This window comes from Morone saxatilis, unplaced genomic scaffold, assembly GCF_004916995.1.
Source record: "Morone saxatilis isolate NCDOM2014 unplaced genomic scaffold, NCSU_SB_2.0 Contig0, whole genome shotgun sequence".
In the NCBI taxonomy this organism is placed as follows: domain Eukaryota; kingdom Metazoa; phylum Chordata; class Actinopteri; family Moronidae; genus Morone; species Morone saxatilis.
The window spans coordinates 13,798,944-13,809,919 of NW_023339650.1; the positions used below are offsets into that span (position 1 = coordinate 13,798,944).

General features: G+C 42.2%; 1 protein-coding gene across 2 annotated transcripts in view; it reads left to right on the forward strand.

Annotated features, from left to right (window-relative positions):
• Positions 1-10,976, forward strand: part of ube3c (ubiquitin protein ligase E3C) — a 42,790-nt gene that overhangs the window by 2,064 nt on the left and 29,750 nt on the right. Inside the window, exons 5-14 of one of the 2 annotated variants that reach the window (XM_035679191.1) lie at positions 394-540; positions 660-775; positions 891-1,048; positions 1,727-1,880; positions 2,855-3,075; positions 3,219-3,370; positions 3,967-4,154; positions 7,107-7,193; positions 7,353-7,552; positions 7,872-8,098. In XM_035679191.1, the coding sequence (XP_035535084.1) occupies positions 394-540; positions 660-775; positions 891-1,048; positions 1,727-1,880; positions 2,855-3,075; positions 3,219-3,370; positions 3,967-4,154; positions 7,107-7,193; positions 7,353-7,552; positions 7,872-8,098 (1,650 nt within the window). The remainder of the gene's footprint in view (positions 1-393; positions 541-659; positions 776-890; positions 1,049-1,726; positions 1,881-2,854; positions 3,076-3,218; positions 3,371-3,966; positions 4,155-7,106; positions 7,194-7,352; positions 7,553-7,871; positions 8,099-10,976) is intronic. The other variant, XM_035679268.1, reaches the window with a different exon arrangement.

Below are 10,976 nucleotides of genomic sequence, written 5' to 3' on the forward strand. Positions count from 1 at the left end.
GCCTTTTTATGAGGAGTGGTAACGGTGAACAGTACTTAATATATCTTTCATAAACACTGAAGGATTTGGGTTTCAATTGTCAAAGAGACAGTTTGGTAGAAAGAGATGAAGGAATCTTTTACATTTTGTCAGCAAACCAAGCCAAGTGTTTTAAGTTGCTTCATTTATTATTAGCACTGATGCTCAAAGCAGATAAGTGACAACACATCATCACAATTGATTACTCTTTTGGCTGGACAGATAACGTTGCAGTGTTCATCACACACGGAGCTTGTACTTGTTTCTGCTTATCTGTTCATTTTGCTATGTGGTAATAACACTGTACTGTAGATCTGTAGTGTTTGTGATATTTCTAACAGGTCTGCACAAACATATGTGACCTTTTTCCTCCAGTATGCTATCCAGAGGGCCAGGTTTGACGAGCGTGTCAGCCAGACGCTGACAGGAGGAGCTCAGCATGCCTTGGATGGTCCAGCTCTCTGCCTTTTATCAAGACAGCTCATATTTTTCTACAGACAGAGTGTGGATGCACACAGATTGGTGAGAATTTGATGTGTCTTTTATGCTTCCATTATAAGTATATTGATTGTTTCAGGCGTTGTTATAACCTGAGACCTAACATACATCTTACATACTGTCTTATTTGTGTGTTTATAAAGATATGGTTGTGCCAGAACCTGGTGAAACTCAACAGTCAGTTTGTGAAGCTGTTGGTGGGCCCACAGAGACAAACATGTATGTTTCAGATCAAGAGGATCTTAGGCTTCTGCTGCAGGTACAGTACTGAACAAATAATGGGTTCGTATTGTAGCTGATGGATGCATCAACACGTACGATAATACAGAAGAAAGTTGCCTCCATCTCACTTGCCTCTGTTTATGTCTCCTCAGACTCCTACAGAACTGCACGGATGACAGTTTAAATGTGGCGGTTCCCATGCGGATGCTAGAAATCTTTTCTTCAGAGAAAACCTATCTTCCCGTTATTCCAGATCCTAACTATGTAGCTTCATTACTCGAGCAGATTTTGCACTATATGGTACAGAAAGGTAAGTTCACAGTGATCGTATTCCAGTGTGCACTGTAGCACACACACTAATCAACCTTTTAAGGCCTAATTGTCAAACATTAAGGGTTGTATAGAGATGGCGAATGTGTGTCAATATTCAATGGTCTGAAGTTTGTTTGACGACTTTTATCTGTACATGGGCAGTTCCTGCTCTGACTGGCACCTGGGTATATACAGTACTGTGCACAGGTCAAGTGCATCTCATAGTGTTTACATTTTACAAAAGGTGTGACTCATTTCAGCAGCACTGTTTAAAATTGTTCCTACCCGTCAACACAAAGCATCTTGTTTAATTTTCAGCACTAGGTCAACTGCTGTCAGGTGTCTGGAAGCCTAATTAACCAGGCAAACTGGCAAGCCCTACTTTTAGAGCTAAAAATATTAAGCCTAGGGGAGTGCTCTTCAGTTGATGTTGCAGGTTATCCTTGCTTCTCTTTGTACATTCTCAGTACAATTGAGACTTCAGCTGATGCTTTTACATTTGCTGCATCACTGAGAAAAGCTCCAAACGCAGACTGTTGACATCCTTGCACCAATTCTACACATTTATTGCTTTTAATGTTCATGTCAAGTGTGTAATTATATTGGTAGGCGTTTTATAAATTGAGCCAAGGTCCTAAAAATAAAATTTTAATTTCTCTTTGTATCTTCTCTACAGGATACTACAGGTCGCTGTATATTCTTGTGAATCACAGGCTCCCTTCTAGCCTGGAGTACAGCGATGCTCCTTCTGTCCCTCTAGCAAGCACACTGTTGGAGCACATTCTCAAACCTCTGCACTTTACCTACTCCTCCTGCACAACAGGCGCAAGGTACAACACGAGACTGACGTAACTGCTGCTTGGAATTGTAAAAAAAAATGTAACATTTCATCATGTCCTTATGTTTTAATTTGTTATGGAGCTGGATCTCATCACTGGCTGAAAGAGCCAAACTAAATCAGCAGTTTGTCAGCATTGTCTCTGATGATAAAACCGCCCCTTATAATAATAATAATGTAATAACCTCATCAATGATCTTGGATTAGTTATATTCTGGAAAAATCTGAAGTAGACACGAACAGGAGAAGTATCCATGAGCAACAGACCTTCCTTGTGCAGTGCTGCAGTGCTGACCTTGAGAAGTCCTAAAAGCAAATTTCCCCTATTGACAATTAATAGAGTATCAGAAAGAGGTCTGGATGATAAAGATTCACAAATAAACTTAGTTAAGTAACGTCTGCAGACTTCTTTTTGAGTACAGAGAAAATACAACTGGATAATAGCAGGAAAGGAAAGTCATTGTCCCTAGTGAATTCTCTAAAAATCATCCATTAAACTGATCAGACAAACTGCAGCAGTTTTTTGTCCCCTCTAGTCAGTGTTGAAGCAGTAATTGCTTCAGAGACCAATTTACAACAAGCCATAAAAGCCCCCAAGACCCGCTCGCTCGCCAGAGTGCAGAATATCAGGCTGTTTGCCCTCAGTTTCAGACATTCTTAATAACAAACGACAGGGCACTTCTTTTCTTCTTTGAAGAAAAGCAAGGCGGGAGTGAGAGAAACTTGTGTACACACTGACTCTAACAGATAATTATCTGACTTGGCCCACCAGATGTGTGTGACTGGGCCACACAAAGCAGCTCTGTTTGGAGACACAATATTGGACCACTCATGCAGCAGAAAAAGCTGTTGGTGTAGGAATAAGCCACCCTGTTAGCTAATTTCTTATGAACATACAGTGGTTTGATTATTTTTTTCTTTCATGCAGTGCATTAACTTGTCTTATGTCTGTTTGTCATCTTACAGGCAGTTTGTATTCGCAGCCTTTACTGAGGAGTTTATCTCTACACCGTTCACCGAGCAGATCTTTCACTTCTTTATCCCGGCACTGTCGGACATTCGTCTCTCATTCCCATTCGAGGCCTTCCTGAGCTCCCTCCAGGGCACCATTGGCTCCTCCTCGGCGCCACAGAGCAAGGCACCGTGGGTGTTTTACTTCGTCCTCTCTGCAGGGGAGAACTGCTTAGGTGGGTGGAACAGTTTAGAGCACGCACACTGCACACTCCATATACTGTATATGGCTTAGCGGAACCATAAACTCTTGGACTGATTTATAGAGATGAAGATATGATGGTGTGCTCAATAATGGTGATGGGTATTGTTTTGGCAGGCTCACTATCAGAGGAGGGTCTCCAGCTGTACCTTCGGGCTCTGCAGACGCTGTTGCCACTGCTGCCAGTGTCGGAGAACAGCGGCAGGCCTGAAGTTACCAGCGATTCAGAGGACGACGATGACACTGGCATCCATCCACCCCCGATGCAGGTACGATACATACACAGACCAGATAGTATATTTCTACTATCTGGTCTGTACCCAGTACTCGTCACAGATCAGCTGTTGGCTAGAATATGCACAAACCTTAAAAGAAAAAAAAAAAAGCCTCATATTAACTCTGGTATCAGATCAGTACTTGATATCAGCGATTATGATACCTGAGTTCAGGTCTCATAAGCCTAAATGTGATATAACTTTCTGATCTAAATGAAATAAAAAGATGTCTACATAACTACATGTAATCTCACTGATCTTTAACTTGGTTATGAACCTACATTGCATATCATCCCCCATCTGACTTACTCCCATCATTTCCTGTCAGGTCTGTTTTGTCTCCTGTCCAATAAGGGGCTGAAAATAAAAAGAGCGGGCCACACTTAATTACCTAAAATATGATTGATGGTTTTGACCATTACAATCAATTGATGTAAATGGCAAATAAACACTGATAAATCACATCACATTATACTAAACAACAAATATGATTTTTCTTAATTTCATTACTAATACATAATACATAATACATAATAATGTGTTGGTGCAGCATTTTTCCAGTTACCCACATCTGTTTCCTTCTGTATCAGGATGACAGCAGAATCTCTGTGCAGCTGATCACAGAGGAGTGTGTCCACAAGCTGGACACTAAGCATCAGACTAACGCCCTGCTGAACCTGGTGTGGAGGGACTCAGCCAGTGAGGAGGTTTTCACCATGATGGCATCCATTTGTCACACACTCATGGTCCAGCATCGCCTCATGGTGCCAAAAGTCAGGTACAAATACACATAAATCTGATGAGACTCATTTGTTTAGGTGGAATCTGAAAGGATTTACGATTCTTTTTAAGTCAGTATTGTTTTTTCATTTTAAACAAGAAATCTTTATAATGTATATGGATCAAATGTAGCAGAGATTCTAGGTATCCTTCCTTAATTTCAATAAAATTCTTTTTGCACTTTGAATATATTAATTTCACAATGGAGCAGGTGTTTCTGAATTCAATCATTAACATTAAAGCAATTTTTCATTTTTACTGGATATCATAACATTTTATGTCTTGTCAAGATCAGCCTTGTATTCGGGGGGCTTGTTTACACACCTACCTGATTGAGAGGAAAACTGTGTCTTTATGTGTTTCCGCGCTGTAAGCAGTAATGTAAATAACGGTGAAGTGAGGCAGGCAGTTATCAGTGGTCCGCACCCACTGGCATTTACAACCGGCAAAGGAAGCAGGGATGTCAGGGAAGCTGTCAGTTCTGGATGAGGGCAATTACCCCTTCTCAGGTTGATTACATTAGGGCCAGGATGTCAGAGGTGGTGTGGGGGGGATGGGGGGGATGGAGGGGTGCATTGACTGACGGGAGGTGATCCAGACTGAGCTTCATGGATGGTCAACCTGCTCTAGTTAATTATTACTGAAGCCACTTGCTTCCAGTTGATTTAACCATGTGGGGATGTTGATGTCTAAAGGTTCATATCACGTTTGCAACAGTATCTTACTGTGTATCTGTTTTGTTATTACTAACCCTAGCTTACCTAAAACCATGCATAAAAGGATAGACATACATTAGCTTCCTCAGTATTAAAAAAACTGGACTCGTGCAGCTACAGTCTGATGGTCAATTAGTCATTTTGCAGCATTACAAGTGATTGACTAGAATTTAGAAGAATTTCAGCGCATATCGCCCATTCCCCTTAATTTTTTACGGCTTCCTCCTTCTCTTCGCTTTTACCATAAATCCTGCCCTTCGTCTTCCATCATTATTGGATATCTGTACAAAATAATTAGCTCACTGAGAAAGATTAATCACTGCAGGAGTGGACGGGATAGCTTTACAAGAGGCTAAGGGGAGCAAATTGCATCCCGGCCTTGATTTACTGCTCTTACAGCAAAAAAAAAGAGAGGCTGGCCAGTCGTCCAGCCGGCCCGGCACACTGCCTTTTTTAATAAATATGTAAAATGTCTCGTGAAATGATTTTTTTTCAGAGGACAACTTAAAAGCTGCTCAATGATTTGGGACCAAAATGGATTTTTGATTGGTTTGCTAATTGTACTGTGCCCTGGTTTGTTCTAGTGGGCATGGTGTAATTTCACTTTTAACTGTTTGTCATTGGATATTTGGTGTAATTTCACTTTGATAGTTTGGTTTCACCCAGTGTAGCACCCTGTTGCTAACGGGGCTCGCTCTCATTAAAGTGAACGCAGATGCGCTTTGGTCCTTTTTATTTACTTTTGAATGGTTGCTCTGATTTTTTGTGTTGTCTTGAGATAACGATGTTGATCGTGTTAATGCAAAAGTCTGCAAAACAACATTGGATTTAGATGGAAATCGACTCGTTCGGTCTTTATGGTATCAAATCTGACCCGAGCACTGCTGTTATTTTTTCTGCTGAACAGAGATTGTTTCATTACCTCAAAATGAAATGATCCGGGCGTTATTCATCAAGCTGCTTCTCACACACACATGCACACGCAACCCCTTTTGATGTCTTGACTTTGTTTATTAGTGGTTCATTCCATGATTGAAATGGGGGGTTTGGGTTCTCTCAGGCCGTAAATCAGCATGTCAGCTGGCATTTAGTGCTTTGTTTCCCATTTCAATCAAACACTTGCATCACTTGTTATGAGCCCACAGCACTACTCCTCGCTTCTCTCCTGAGCCTTGTACTACTGACAGATGGTGTGTGCTCGGCACAAACCATTTTTCAAGCCGTATTGAGGGTTGTCTGACGCTCTGCTCCTAATGCTCATTTCCATTTGAGAGTTTTGAATGGGGTTTGGTAGATTGAATGGGTGGAATGGGAATTTGAGCATTGACATTGAGATCAGAATATTCAGGATATATGACTCACTCTACTTTCTTCTTTCTTTTTGTCTTTTTTTTTTCTTCCTCCACTGACCTTAACTCCTCTCCTCTGCTGAGAATACATGATGCTGCCCTATTAAAGGCAAGCATCCTTATAGGTGTCAGCACTGTCACTCTTAAACAAGGGCCTATTATATGCTGGGGCACTTTATTTTGCCTTTTAGCTTACTTAACACATTATTGTCGCCTGTACTTACCCTCTGTGTGAAAAGCCATGCAATTTAGGAGTATACACAAACACACACATACACTTGAACAAAGAGCAGCTTCACACCTTGGTGCCACGGCCCGTTGAGTGCAGAGCGACTATAGCGAGGTATGTGGGCCCTCCTCAGCGTTATCATGTAATTCACTGTGAGTGTGGAAGCATGCTTGCGCTGCGGGGTCACAGCGAGGACCAGGCTTCCCCTCCTCCTCCGTCCTCCATTGTCTTGCTCCCCTGGCCATTAAGTTAAATGGGGCTCCAGCAGGAAGCCAAAGGGGCTGTTTATGACCCGAGCCGGGTACCCTCGCCAGCAACTAGTTTACTAATGGAAGGTGCCTCGCCTAAATAAAGCTTAATGGCTCATTTAATCTCTTTTCGGCCCTCACAGGGTATAAAAGGGGAGAGAAAGGCCAAGAAAATTCTATGAGGAAAATGTTGGTTAACAGTGTCATTTATTTTTTTTCTCCCCTTTTACTTGTGTCCTCTGGTTAACAGGGCAAAGTTAACAGTCGCGATATATAGCAGATGGATTGATGGAAAGTCATTTTACTGTTCTTCACACTGATTGTGTCATCTGGTTGAAATTGATGATGTATACTTTATCAAAAAAACTGTTTCATTTTAATGTGACTCTGCTTCTTTGTTCTCTGCAGACTTCTGTACAGTTTAGCTTTCAATGCGCGTTTTCTGAGGCATCTCTGGTACCTGATAACTTCCATGACAACAAAAATGATCACTGGGTTAGTAATTCAAAGCTCATTATTAGCTTATTGGCAAACGTATCCGTGTATGTGTGTACAATCATATATTCACATTTCGGCTTGTTTACAGTTTATTTGTTTGTGTCAGGACGCTATGAATCTCATACTTGGTCTCTTCCTGTCTGTCTGTCCCCTCAGCTCCATGGTGCCGCTGCTGCAGCTGATCTCGCGAGGGTCTCCCATGTCTTTTGAGGACTCTAACCGCATCATTCCCCTCTTCTATTTATTTAGTTCTCTCTTCAGCCACTCTCTTATCTCCGTGCATGACAGCGAATTTTTTGGTCACGAAATGGAAGGTAGCAGACTTTTTCCCCTTTTTTTATTGAATGAGAAGCAAGGTAATGTCCTTGTTTTGCAGCCTCAAGCTTTTCATGTTTTGTTCCCTAATGTTCTTGATCTATGCCTTTGCTTACATCTACTTTTTGACAAAATGAATTCATTGTTGCTGGACATCCTATGTTTCTTATTGGTACACATCCCTCTAGAGCTGGTTATCCTGTGGGCATCTATCATCTCACATTTCCCGCATTTGGTGGTCCTAACAAAATAATATATTGTCTGTCGTTTGTTTTCAGCAGTCACGCACCGTCTTACCGCCATGTAAATGTGAAAATCAATATCTGTAAAAGACGATGAATCCATTCTCCCTCTCAACAGGTCAGACGCAGTCCTCCATGATGCCCTTCACGCTGACAGAGCTGGTGACTCTGTCTCGCTGTCTGAGGGACGCGTGCCTGGGAATCATCAAGCTGGCCTACCCCGAGACCAAAGCAGAGCACCGCGAAGAGTACATGGCTGCCTTCCGCAGTGTGGGTGTCAAGACAAACACTGAGGTCCAGCAGCGCATCCAGGCCGAGCAGAAACGCTGGGTACAGCTCTTCAAAGTAAGATATATAAAGCTACCCGCACAATATAGCTGAATAGGCATACCTTAATTTTCATATTCAAATAACTCTAATCACGCCTGGCATGCAACTAAATTACTTTTTCTTCAATCAAATCTTGACATGGACAATGTCATTGAATGCAGAAATTTGAATATATTTTTTAATTAGAATTCATTGTCTAAAATGATTGCAGATATGGTGCTTACCTAAGTGTTCTCTTTGCTGTGGCTCTCACTTTCTCACTGTCTTTAAATACAGTGTGGGAAATAAAGTGGGAGGGGTCGGGAGGCTGCACTGCCACTGCCTCTGTGTGTGTGTGTGTGTGTGTGTGCGTGCGCGCACGTACTACACACAAAAATTGAAGTTGGAAGTTTTGAGTAGTGAGATGGCAGCAGGAGCAGTGGTGAAAGACACAGATGGGGCTTATCCATTGGCACTTTTGGTCACGCTGAGTAAAACCATACCACTCTGATTTAGGTTTCCATTACCAGTTTAAACGTGCCGTGCTGAGCCAAAACCTGGATGCGCTTGTGTTTGGGGCATCATAGACCACCTTTACCCTACAGAGAAAGTACCCTGCAACAACACACCCACACCAACACAGCCGCTTGCATTATTTTGCCATAGTGTGATGTCGGGTCTTAAAGCGAGCCATATGATTGCAAAGCATGACAAGAGTGCTTGTTTATCACCTCTACTGCCGTAATCCTTCATAGCACACAAACCCTAATTGCATCACATCAAAGCCAGAGCCATGAGACATGGAGATGAATGTGAGAGCATGTTAATCTGTCTCGACAAGTGGAACCTCCACAACATCAAGCCGCCTTTGCAGCTTCATTGGCACTGTTACATCAGCCCACAAACAGCTTCAATAGTACTAAGACCAGAAGAGACTTGACAAGAAGCAGATCTGCATGAATCCCTAGGAGCGCAGTTCGTTCAAACTATTTTTTTTTTTTTTTTTTTTTTTTTTTTTTTTTTTTTTTTTTTTTTTTTTTTTTTTTTTTTTTTTTTTTTTTTTTTTTTTTCGAAGCCGAAAAATTACAGAAAATGACAAAAAGACAAAAACGCGCCGACTTTTTTTGAGGGCCCACGCCACGGACACGGCCCGAATAGATGACAGTGCGACAAATTAGCCACTTTTGAATCAGCACCATAATTGTTGTGTCTGTACTGGAACCAATTTTGAAGCAATCCGATAAAATTTCCCTAGAAGGGGAGTTCGTTCAAATAGAAGGCCCGCAAAAATTCACCGAAAATGAGCAAAAAAGGCTCAAAATGGCCAAACTTTGGACGGAACCGCCACGCGACACGCCCTTCAACGCTACATGCCCACAAATAGCACAACTTTAATCAGCACCATTTCGATCTCTAACGCTGGCACCAATTTTGCAAGCAGATCTGAATGAATTCCCTAGGAGCGAGTTCGCTTCAAATAGAAGGCCGAAAATTACAGAAAGATGACCAAAAAAGAGCAAAACGGCCGATCTTTGAGCCACGCCCACACACGCCACAATAAAATGACATGCACAAATAGCTACAACTTTTAAATCAGCACCATTTTGCTGTTCTGTACTGACCAGATTTTGAAGCCACATCCGGATAAATTCCCTTAGGAAGGAGTTCTGGTTCACAATAACGAAGCCCGAAAATCACCAAAATGGAGCAAAAAAGTCAAAATGGCCAACTGTTGACGGCGACCGCCACCGCGACACGCCCTTCAACGCTACATGCGACAAATAGCACAACTTTTAATCCAGCACCATTTTTTGACTGCTACTGACCAATTTTTGAAAGCAGATCCGATGAATCCCTAGGAGGAGTTCTCAAATTACAACGCGAAAAATTTCACCGAAAGTGAACAATCAAAATCAAAATGGCTGACTCCGTCGGGTTTTGGGGTTATGGCGTCCAAGAGCCTTTTTGCCTACGTCTTCGGCTGAGCTTACACGCTGCCTACCGATGCTCGTATCATATCGGTGAAACGGTGCGCCGGGGCGCCTTTTAAAATTCCTGTAGGGGCGCCTACAAACGATTAAACGCGACTATTTTGGTTATGCTGAGCTTCAAGGCCACCCACTCTACACGTGCCCTCGCGCAGATTTCTATACTTTCAAACTAATTGACGGTTTCACACAGTGATCTTTTACCATCCCGATCCAGAGCGGCCACCTAGTGCGTGCGATCGTTTGCCCACATTTATTAGGGAGCTTCCAGCGAGCAATTGGTCAAGTATGCCTACCAATTTAATTTTAATCGCACGTGCCGGATGCGAGATATAAACTTGCTTCATTTAAAGAGCTGCCACCTTTGTGGCTGATGGCTGAAATGTACACGATTCCTGAGGAACACATGTGGAACTATGGCTTTCCAATTTGTGCTCAACTCGGACATACCAATATGGAGAAATGCCTCCACTTCTGTTGTTGACCCAAAATGTACAGGAAGTAATAATTATAACAGGCTTATTTTTTAAAATACAAAATTCTTCAAATGTCTTTTTTGCCAGGACGTCCCCAGAATGCCTATGGGTGAAAAATTTCGTGGAATCGGGACAAAGTTATAGGCAGTAACTACGAAAAAAGTGGAATTTTTGCCGACATTGTCCGCGCTTAGCCCGAAAAAAAATCTAGGCCAAGTGGGGTGCGCCTATTATGGGGAGTTCAGCTCCATTCACAAGAACGCACGTGCGATATAAGCTTTTGAATGTGCGACAAACTATGCAGAAGTTATTAGCCAAACGCACTTTTGGATGGATAGTAGCGCCACCTTAGTGGCCAAACCGAAAGCGACACATAGCAATTATTAAAATTTTTCGCCACGTACTGACATGTGCTGCCGAGCTTTCATGAGTTTGCAGCATGTCAAGGCT